We start from the raw sequence: 11,153 nt of genomic DNA on the forward strand, positions 1-11,153 counted from the left end.
TTAATTCTGTTAATTATAGATATTTCTGTACTGTTTGTTAATTGATAAGGAGTTGCGTTGAAAAGTTCTTTATTGATAATTGTTACGTAGAATTTTTTTCATATAATGCTAAAATTTTTTGCTTTATCTATTTTGGTAATGGTAAAAAGTGCTTTATTTTTATTTTTATTTTTTTTAATTTTTAATACAGTCAAAAGTCGTTAATTCGGACACCCATAATCTGGAATGATCTATAATCCGGACCTCAAAGCTAAAAACTTTCTGCGCATGCGCCGCGTCGACACATGCGCACAGGCGTTTACGCGTGCGCGTAAGACCTTTACGACTGCGCATATGCGTGTGCGCAAGTGCAGAATACGTTTTCGCGTCCGCGTTTTATGTATAACGGAGGGTATAAGCTAAAATTATCTAATTATCTATTTCAGTTAATGTTGATGATTGCATTGTTCCTTAATCTTCGAATTGGATCCGGCTTATTATTTTTTGCAGACTGTAAGAGCAATTTTATAAAAGTAAACTTGAACTTTCGATTATGTCAAATAGAATTTCCAATGCTGGAGCTCCCAAAGGATCTACAAAACGAAAGTATGTTTCGATGTCCATCAAACAAAAAGTGGAATTGCTGCAAAAAATGGATAAAGACGTGAAGAATGTGACAGAGAGGTTAGTGAAAACGAAAAAATTTCGATTGACAAGTTAGTCGGTATTCTTGGCACAGCAATTACGGGACTTGAACAGTAACTGAACAAGAAATTATGTCTGTTTATAGAATTAAAGAGAAAGTATTATCACATAAAATGAAGCAACTGAAATAACTTACATTGAAAGAAATGTTTAATAAATTAAACAAATAAATATTAAGCTTTTTTTTTTTTTTTTTTAATTTTGATACCCTTTAGATCATAATTGTTCTTTATTTCATAAATTACGGTTTCATATTTTTAATTTTAGAATTTTTGCATGCCATCTTACGAGATTTAAACTGATGATCTATAATCCGAAAAAATCGATAATCTGGAATCGCCGAAGTCCCGACGAGTCCGGATTAACGACTTTTGACTGTATCAGACAGTAGTTGTGACCAATTTAATGTACTTTGAAAGTTGATGGGTTTAAGTGCAGTAGAAATGTGCTCATAAATCCAGTTAAAATTACTACTGTTTATTATTTTTATAAAAATAGTTTTGAATTAACATGCATGAAAGCGAGGGTGTCGGGGGACACTTTACTCAAGTATCATGTAATTTTTACTACATAATTTGGCTATTCACTGTAAATTTCTAAAGAATCTATTGTCTTAGCGAAAATGCTACATTCAGAATGAGTTCTTGGTACTCTAATTTGGCTTTAATGTCTCAAGTTTTCTAAAAATCCAATAACTTAACGGAACTACAATTTTGGTCTTAGCTAAATTTGCCAGTTTGTCATCTTCATTCTCACTTGAGTAAAAGACAAAACACATTTGCATTTATTAATTATTGTTCACTGAACGGGAGTTGGTTTGGTCCCCTTGAAAAGTCAACTATTTTCCGATCAATGATGATAATTACTTGGTATATTAATTTTCTGTTTCAAAGTTTGAATTTTTGTTATTCATGATTTAAATTCAAATATCTTTCAAAATCTTTTTCATGATTTAAATTCAGGTCCCCTTGAAAAAAAATTTTTTTCATGATTTACATTCAAGTTCCTTTTAAATTTCATACTTCTGGGTTACCTCATTTTGATACATTCTACTAAATTTACATTAGGAGATAATATAATCAATATTTCTTTAGTAAATATACATAAATTCATATATACTTCTGCATGATTCATAAAAACCACTCTTTAAAAGCCCTGCCTACTTTCGTTTTGTAAAATTGGAAGGAATTTAAATGTGATGGAATCAAATTCTTACTTATTTGTATTTATTTCCATAGTTTAAAAGAGCATTTTAGTGGCATGGTCTAAGAAATAAAAAACTAAAAGCTGTAGATGGTACATTATTTTATTACTCTGTTTTTAATCTATGAGAATTCTTGATGATTTTTTCAGTCTGATGAAAAATTATTTTGATTAAAAAAGAAAATATGACCAGAATTACTTGGAGACATTGTGAGCAAGAATTACATTAGGTTTAAAGTAAAATAAAATGTTCTAGGCTGGCATGTTAAAACCACACATATATACAAGTAAAAGTAGTTGCAGATTCGTCTGCTTTCTCAGCAGAGGCTAGAATGAATGACGTAGGAATCGACGTTAATTAATTATGAAGATCAAATTAGTTGCAAAAATTTCAAACTTAACATTTATTTCATCTGCACTTCTAAGCTACACACGTGTGTATTCCCGAGCATTTGACAACTGACTGCCCTTCTTTATGAGGATCTTAGAAGAGAAAATTTGTACTCTGTAATCAGGTGCTGCCATCTCTCGGCTGTGCTGGGTTTAAATTGGTAGGATTTTTTTTAAAGGCTTTTTCAAATAGAATAAACCACAACAAGAGTATTCCCCCAGTGAACATACAAAGTGACAGAACCACAGTATTTACACAAAACTAGCATAAACAAGAGGGAATTTGAATGCTGGTTTGTCTGTTGCTGCAATCACTTACATACATGAAATTAAATAAAAATAGAAAACAAAATAAAGTAATAAAGATTTAATATAATCGAAATAAATAAATGAAAATAAGAGTTTTTTCAATTCTGAAATTTGTAGAGAATAAACGTGATGTGATGAACATTGAAAAAGAAATAACTCATGAGGAATTATGAGTAAGTTAACCAATTTCTGTGATGAGTCTCTTGCAAAATTTCACAACTAGTCCAGATTTTGTGGTTTTGGAATGGCTGACAGAGTTTCCATTAGTGTTGTCTGGGACTTTAGATTCGTACTCATCAGGAATTTGTTGTACTTCATCATTATATATGAATGCAGGTTTCACTCTATCTATGGAAACACTGCTTTGCCTGCCATTTATGGATATTTTTAATACTTTGTCACTTCGACTTATGACTTTGTGGGGACCTGATATGGTTGAGTGATGGGTGGTGTTATTTTGTTCGTACGAAGGAAAACGTGTACACTTTTTCAATTCTAGGTGCACAAAGATTTTTGTTTGGTGATTTTGCTTGGTAAATGGCTTTAACTGCTGCATTTGTGTCTGGAGTTTCTGCACATACTCATATGATGGAGTTGCATTTTGGACACTTTGAGAAAATAAATCTGCTGGAAGTGTTAGTGAAGTTCCATACAGAAGATCAGCACTTGATGCTTGTATGTCAGTTTTAACAGCAGCTCGAATGCCAAGGAAAACTGTTGATAATGATTCAGTCCATCTGGGGTTTTCACGGGCTTTTAAAGAATTTTTTAAGATTCTGTGAAGATGTTCTACCAAGCCATTTGCTTGGAGATGAAAGACTATAGTGTGAATCCTTATTGTTTCCATAATTTGTGTGAGCTCACTGAACAGAAAGGACTCAAATTGGCAACCTTGATCTGTGGTGACGGTAGAACGGCATCCAAAGTGGGTTATCCCTCTTTTGAACAAAGCTCTGCATACTGTTGCTACTGTCACATCAGCAATCGGTATCACTTCTGGCCATCTGGTAAACCTGTCGACGATTGTGAGGCAGTATATTTTGCCCTCAGAAGGAGGCAAAGATCCTATTAAATCCCCATGCAGATGGGAAAACCTTGCATCTGGTGTAACAAATGCACCGCCTGTGAACTTTGGATCGCTGGCATTCATCACAAATTTTTACCCATTTCATATTGGGTCGTACATAGTGAGCAGAAATTAACTTGCAGGATCCCGTTATTCTTGGATACTAGAGGTTGTGAAAATGGTCGAACACTATTTTACAAAAAGATGCTGGCACAAGAGTTGATACATCACATATGAATTCTGTTGTTCACAATGGGCTGGGCATGGACTTCACGTCCAGTAATGATTGGTGTTTTGCAGATTTTGTAAATCACCAGCTTTTTGAGCATGGCCAAAGGCTTCAAAATCAAGAAATGAGGAATTTGAGATGTTGTTTATCTCGATTCTGGATAATGCATCTGCAACTGTATTATTTACACCACTGGTATGACGAATGTCTGTGCTAAACTGAAAAAAGAAATCAAGTTGATGCCACTGGCGTAGGCTGCACTTCTCTGGATTTTGCTTGAAGGTGCAGATAAGAGGCTTTTGAACAGTAAAAATGATAAAGTCTCGACCTTTGAGCATGTTCCGGAATCTCTTCACAGCAGTGTAAATAGCCAATAGTTCTCGATCATATGCGGAGAATTTTTATTCTTAGGAATCAATAATAATTAATTATGAAGATCAAATTAGATGCAAAAATTTCAAACAACAACATTTATTTCATCTGCACTTCCAAGCTACACACGTGCATGTGCTCCAAGCGTTCGACAACTGACTGCCCTTCTTTATGAGGATCTTAGAAGAGAAAATTTGTACTCTGTAATCAGGTGCTGCCATCTCTTGGCTGTGCTAGGGTTAAATCGATAGGATGTTTTTTTAAAGGCTTTTTCAAATAGAATAAGCCACGACAAATGTCTGATCAAGTTCCCCTTCTCTTATTGCTTTCTGCAGGGCAGTACTTTTAAGAATTAACATGCAGATATATTATAGGTTGAAAGGAAGCTTTCTGTTACAACACAATCTAGGGGCGATTTCTAGTGCTTTCTGGTTTTGAGGCTGTTTGATGCTGGGGTTTTATTGATTATTTTGATTTTGCCCCAGTCACTTATTGAATTTGGATGCTCAAAGAAGTAAAAAAAAAAAAAAAAAAATTAATGTATTGTTGGCAGAGAGTTTGCAAATGTATTTTGGTGCTTTCTGATTACTTACACCTTTATAAAAAAAATCCTCAACTCATTGGCAACTAATGTTTTTGCCAAGTTAATGTACTGAAGGCAAGTGCCATTTTCAAAATGGTAGTGCTCAAAAGATTCCATAAAAGCAATCAATCAATAAAATTAGAAAAGCAAGAAACATCTATAAGAAATCAAATTGGTAGTGCACAAAATGGTAGTGCTCAAAAGATTCCATAAAAGCAATCAATCAATAAAATTAGAAAAGCAAGAAACATCTATAAGAAATCAAATTGGTTACCTTTTTCAAGAAATCTTTTACTCCACAGTTCCTGATGCATAGTGTGATTGGATACTAAGCATAAGCCAATGATTTTATTTCTGTTCGGTTCTTGCATCAGCAGAAATTTTACTTTTTGAGAAATAACTACAGAAACTTGGCTATTGATTTGCTTTCTAAGTTTCTCTACAAAATTGGGAGGGTATTTTTTTTATTTGCTGCGAATTGAAGGATGTATTTATATTTGTTCTCATAAAATTTGAGTGGACAGAAATTCACTCACATTTTATGGCTCATGTTAAGTAAAAATAAAAAACTGTTCTTGGCACTTGTCTTCTGTAATACCCTTGGCAAGAGAAAATGGCATTAGCACAGTTCAGGCTTAAGAAAGTGGAGTTCGCTGTCAAGTATTGTAAACAACCTAAAAATCAAACTGAATATGGTAGACAATAATATAGCAATTCATTCAATATCTCCCAACAGTGTTCAAGTGGCTTCCAACAGTGTTCATACACTTGCAGTTTCAGTGAAATATTGCTTTATTCATTAACAAAAACTAATATTTGAAAATGAGAATTTTTTAATACTGCCGCGTTCTACGGGTTCGTGCATTTGAAGTGTTACGGGTTCGTGCATTCGTGCATTTTGATGACAACACTTGATGAAGAATCAAAACACAATTTATCCATCAGTATTAACAGGAGAGTTCCAAAGACACGTTGACAGCCATAAAAAAACTATGATAAATATGTTGAAACAATCAGCAACACAGCGTTCAGTCTATCAGGCTATAACGTTGAAGACAGCTTCACGGCAAAGCACTAAAGTACGGCTTCACGGCAAAGCACTAAAGTACAGCTTCCGACTTGCTTGATCGCTCGAGTAATCTCTAAACTCAAAGCACTATTACTGAACGTAAGACACTCCTCACAATAAACTGCTACTCTGCATACATGCAGGGTTTATGCAGCTTTTGACCTAGTTTCAAGAACATTCTGAGAAAAAAAGGGAAGAATTTTCTCTAGAATGTTCTTACTCAGTCTATAGCATATCACCAATTTTGTCACTAAATGAGCAATTTTGAGCCAAATCTGGCAACTCCACCTTTCTTTACCACTTCCTGGCAACCCTAAACCCACTTTGCAGGGAAGCTATCTTACTACAGCTGGGCATTTTGCAACAATATCTATAAATTACTTTTAGAGCAAAAATACACTAGTTATTTTATGAACAAGTTTTTCCTTTTGTTTGGAAAATCAATAAGCAAAAAGTAACAGAAAAGTTACCTCACAGAAGTCTTAGTTTTTTATTTTTACTTAACATGAGCCATAAAATTTGAGTGAAATTCTGTTCACTCAAATTTTATGAGAACAAATATAAATACATCCTTCAAGATGCAGCAAATAAAAAAATTCCCCTTCCAATTTTGTAGAGAAACTTATTAAGCAAATCAATAGCCAAGTTTATGTAGTTAAGTATATGAAGAAATCTGCACCATATTAGTAAATATTGTAGTACTTGTGTTAGTTAGTATTTTATAGGATATCCTGCAGCATTTATGACAGCTTTTTAAAATGTCTAAGTATAGAATTCTCAAGTTTTTTTTTTTTTTTGTTATTGTTTTTTTACAATATTTGCATCAATTGTTCCTTCATTCTTCCATCATTCCTATTTTTAGTTAGATTTTCATTTTTATGCTGTATCTTCATCGTCTAACCTCTAATTTTTTTCAAATGTGTTCTATCAGGTTTTAATTTAGTGACTGAGGTGGTGTTTTCAGAATTTGTGGACAATTAAAGACACATCAAAGGCAAATATTGAGGGTTGTGTGTTTAGGATCATTATCCTGATAAAAAAATAAAGTTGTTTCCAATACCAAAATTTCAGGCAGATTATTTTAAATTATTATTTAAAATATTTCAATAAAAGCATGGTTCATTATACCATCAGTAAATAATAAATTACTTAATCCTGATGCTGACATGCACCCCCACAAAAGGATATCTCCACTGTCCTGCTTTACAGTTCCAACCAAGTTCTTGGGATTAAGTTCCTCATTTTTTTCGCCATAGAATTATATGCTTATCGGAACAAAAATGCTGAATTTGCTTTTGGCTGCAAATAAGACATGGTTCCAACATGCTTCATGCATATTTACCATTGACTTTGTGAAGAAAAGAATAAGCTTTCTATTTTTTACATTTACAAGAAATTTTCTTCGAGCAGAGTGCCCATGTAATCAAGCTGCTCCGAGTACTCGTTGAACGGTTTCAGGTGAAATTAAAGTAAAACATTTTTCAATAAATTTTGCAGAAATCTTTACAGCACTCAAGCATGGATTTTTCACAAATTTTCTAATTAAAAATCTTTGATTAGGTTGAGTAAACTGCCAGATGACCTCTTCTTACTTTATTTTCAATTTGATTTTCTTCTTCAAAGTGTTTTATCACATACTGCACCGTAGAATAATGGGATAAATTGACTAATTGGAATAAATGGGATACATTTACTAATTGGATAAATTTACTAAGTTACAGATAACCCAGATTGAATTTCCACCCTTATCGTGAAAAGTGATCAATTTTCAAATGATTGTTGTTTCCTTACAACTACGACACATTTTTAAAAATTAAATAAAAAAAAAAAAAAAAAAAAAAAAAAAAAAAAAAAAAAAAAACACACACACAATGCATATAGTAAAAAATCTGAAAGGTTTCAGATTTTAAGTTACATTCAAAGAGGTGTTTTTTTAATGTTTTGTGTGTTACCTTTATTTATTAAATATCATGTTTTTTGCACTTAAACTGTAAAATTAAGTTCAATAGCAATCTCGCAAAATAATTTTAAGATGATCCTAACTTTAGAATTTCTGATACACAGATCCGCGCGGTGCAGATAAAAAGGTTTTTTTATCCCACATAGAGTTTTCCATTGCTCACTTTTAAATTGTTAAGTTTGTTTCTCAAAAATTCGTTAAAATTTTACAAAATATGACCAAACAAATTCCAAATTTGATCTTTCACATGCCAATATACTAGGCCGTACCGTATACTAGGATTTTAACGAATTTAGTTCTGGGCTACAATGCTCTTTCTAAATTCTTAACGTGTACAAACACTTTTGGAATCCTTTGGGATCCACTGTATAAAATAAAATTTATTTAATTGATACCTAAGGAGCAATTTAACACAATTTTTTATGGCTGATCTTTAGAATATGGTAACTGGTAGTTTGGCGACATTTTGGAGACGATAAAGGTTACTACCTCGGACTTTGGTAATAATGTGAGCAGTATTCAGTTCCGATTACGCATTATTTTGTGTGAGGGAAATGAGAGATCATGGGATATGTCATGTGATATTAATGGACGAACTACGGTTCTTTAATCGGAAAAGGGGGGAATTTGGAAAAATATCTGTGACTGTATATTATTTTGTATTAAGCTTCATTGTGTGTTGTGTGAAGTAGGGTTGAATAATTTTGGGATTGTATGGCACTGTCTAAAGTGAATTCTAGATTTTTAATGCGTTTGTGTGATAATTCAAAAGAATTGGTTGAATGGTGCATGAGTGTAGGTTTAATTCCAGATAAGTATGAATGTCCAAAATGTGGGAATGAAATGAGATTGTGTGAAAGGAAGGATATAACTGATAAGTTTGAATGGCGGTGCAAGAAATCTGGTGAAAATGGACATTTTGTGAAACGGAGTGTAAGGAAGGGAAATTCGCAGAAAAAATCGAATAATTTTATAATTTTATTGAATCCATAATAAAAGTGTATCCACCATGTAAGCAAGATTCTGAAGAAGATTAGGTAAGTTAGTATTTTTAATTATTTGAGGATATTATTTTTATGCATTGTTCTAAATGTAAGGTGGAAGTAAAGTAATTTGGTATTATTGGGAGAATTGTTATTAGCAATGATTTAGTTTAAAGTAATTAGGATTGTAAGCTAATTTTTATTAATTTAATGTATGTGCTTATTTATATTTTAAGTAGTGTTTTTGAATTTAATTATATTTTAATTAAATGATAGTTATTTTGTGAATTTTATGTTTGTAGGAATTTGGTTGAAGTTGAAGTAAACGTGCATGGAAATAATTTAAATATTTGACACTAAGTATTTGTAATGCTTGCGGTATGAATTCATTGGTGACATTTATAATATAATAGATAATTTAGAGGTAAAAGTTTTTGGATATTTTATTTATTTTGCACGTGGAAATGTTCATATTTGGAAAGGGTATATACTTTTTCGTTATCAGGTAATTTCATATATGTTCTTTTTAACAGGTTTAAAGATTCAGAAAATTGTCATGCATTTTCGTGAAATTTTTCTAATTTATGAGAAAAAAGAAGTGTACATGGATATGATGAAGAGTGTGCGCAATGCCATTTTTGTGCAATTCTGGGATTTTTTTTTTAAGTAAAAATAAGTCGACGTGTACATGGTTTAGTGATATTTTAATTAAATGATAGTTATTTTGTGAATTTTATGTTTGTAGGAATTTGGTATACGTTTTAGTTGAAGTAAACGTGCATGGAAATAATTTAAATATTTGACACTAAGTACTTGTAATGCTTGCGGTATGAATTCGTTGGTGACGTTTATATTACATTAGATGATTTAGAGGTAAAAGTTTTTGGATATTTTATTTATTTTATATGTGGAAATGTTCATATTTGGAAAGGGTATATACTTTTTCGCGATCAGGTAATTTCATATATGTTCTTTTTATCGGGTTTAAAGATTCAGAAAATTGTCATGTATTTTTGTGAAATTTTTCTAATTTATGAGAAAAAAGCAGTGTATATGGATATAGTGAAGAGTGTGCGCAATGCCATTTTTGTGTAATTCTGGGATGTTTTTTTAAGTAAAAATAAGTCGACGTGTACATGGTTTATGTGTATGTGTTATTTTGAAAAACGCGTAAGGAGTATGGTATTGCGCACATTCCCCAATTTTGCAGTGAATATTTGTCATGATTAAGCAGTTTTGTTAGATAAAATTTCTAGCATAAGTGTAATTCGGCTAGTAGATTGTTGGAAGAAGTGTTCAGTAGATAAAAAGAAAAGAAACATGTCTTTACTTCGTGAAGACAAAATGGCGGCGGGGAAAAAAAATAGAGGTTTGCTGTAAGAGAGTTGGTCGCCAAATTTTCACCAAAAAATCGCCAAGTTACCATAATCTAAAGATCAACCTTTTTTTATTTATACAATAAATAGTGAGCATTAGTGTATATAATATTTACATCTGGTTAACTTTTCTTTTCTTGAAAACTTATTTTGTTTTAAAATAGTTTCAATTTTAATTTTATTTGGCTATTTAAATATTTTAATTAAATATTTATTCCCCTTATTTATTTTTTGCAAGTAAGTATTATAGCTTTTAGTTGAAAATTCATTTTACCTTATACTTTCCTTTCAGCTGTTTACTTTTCAATACCTATTATTAACTATTAAGTATATTTCAAATGTCATGCCAATTCACAATATTCATTCGTTTTTCACTTAATGTTCTATTAGTAATGTAGAAATCGTATAGAAAGGGAAGAAAGATGTAAAAGTTTAATGACATCACTTATTTACTTATTGTGACGATTGATTAACAAAACCAAAACATTCTGATAATGAGAATATAAAATTACATACTTCGATCTACTACGTCCTCGGTTAAATTTAGGAGTTGTCGCAACATCCATTTCATTCATCATAATTAGGACTCACACATAGTTCTATAAAGACAGTTTAATTTACTTCGCATTCTGCATTCTAGATCGTGAAGAATACAAGAACACATAAATTTTTTCAAAAAATAGCGCTTATAAAACAATAAACAAAATCGAAGCGGTTGCAGTTAAACTCAGTAACTGAATAAGCAAATTTCAATCAAGGAGGTTCAATTGGTTCAATCCGCGCATTAGTACTTAAGATTAGTATTTCTTTTTTAGCTAAGATAAAAATACACTTATTTGAATCGAATATTATTCTCTATATTATACTTATGCTATTATTATTTACTCGCACAATCAACTGTTTCAACTACTTTGAATTCTGAAATAGAT

General features: G+C 31.7%; 1 protein-coding gene across 1 annotated transcript in view; it reads right to left on the reverse strand.

Moving 5' to 3' along the window:
• LOC118204854 (DNA repair protein SWI5 homolog) overlaps positions 1–10,955 on the reverse strand; it is a 36,032-nt gene extending 25,077 nt beyond the window's left edge. Inside the window, exon 1 of the mRNA XM_085813599.1 lies at positions 10,741–10,955. Coding sequence (XP_085669725.1) covers positions 10,741–10,802 — 62 coding nt within the window. The 5' untranslated portion in view covers positions 10,803–10,955. The remainder of the gene's footprint in view (positions 1–10,740) is intronic.
• Between the last annotated feature and the right edge of the window lie 198 nt (positions 10,956–11,153).

This window comes from Stegodyphus dumicola, chromosome 3 (assembly GCF_044657685.1).
Source record: "Stegodyphus dumicola isolate Sdum_Otavi_A_Nest chromosome 3, ASM4465768v1".
NCBI lineage: Eukaryota > Metazoa > Arthropoda > Arachnida > Araneae > Eresidae > Stegodyphus > Stegodyphus dumicola.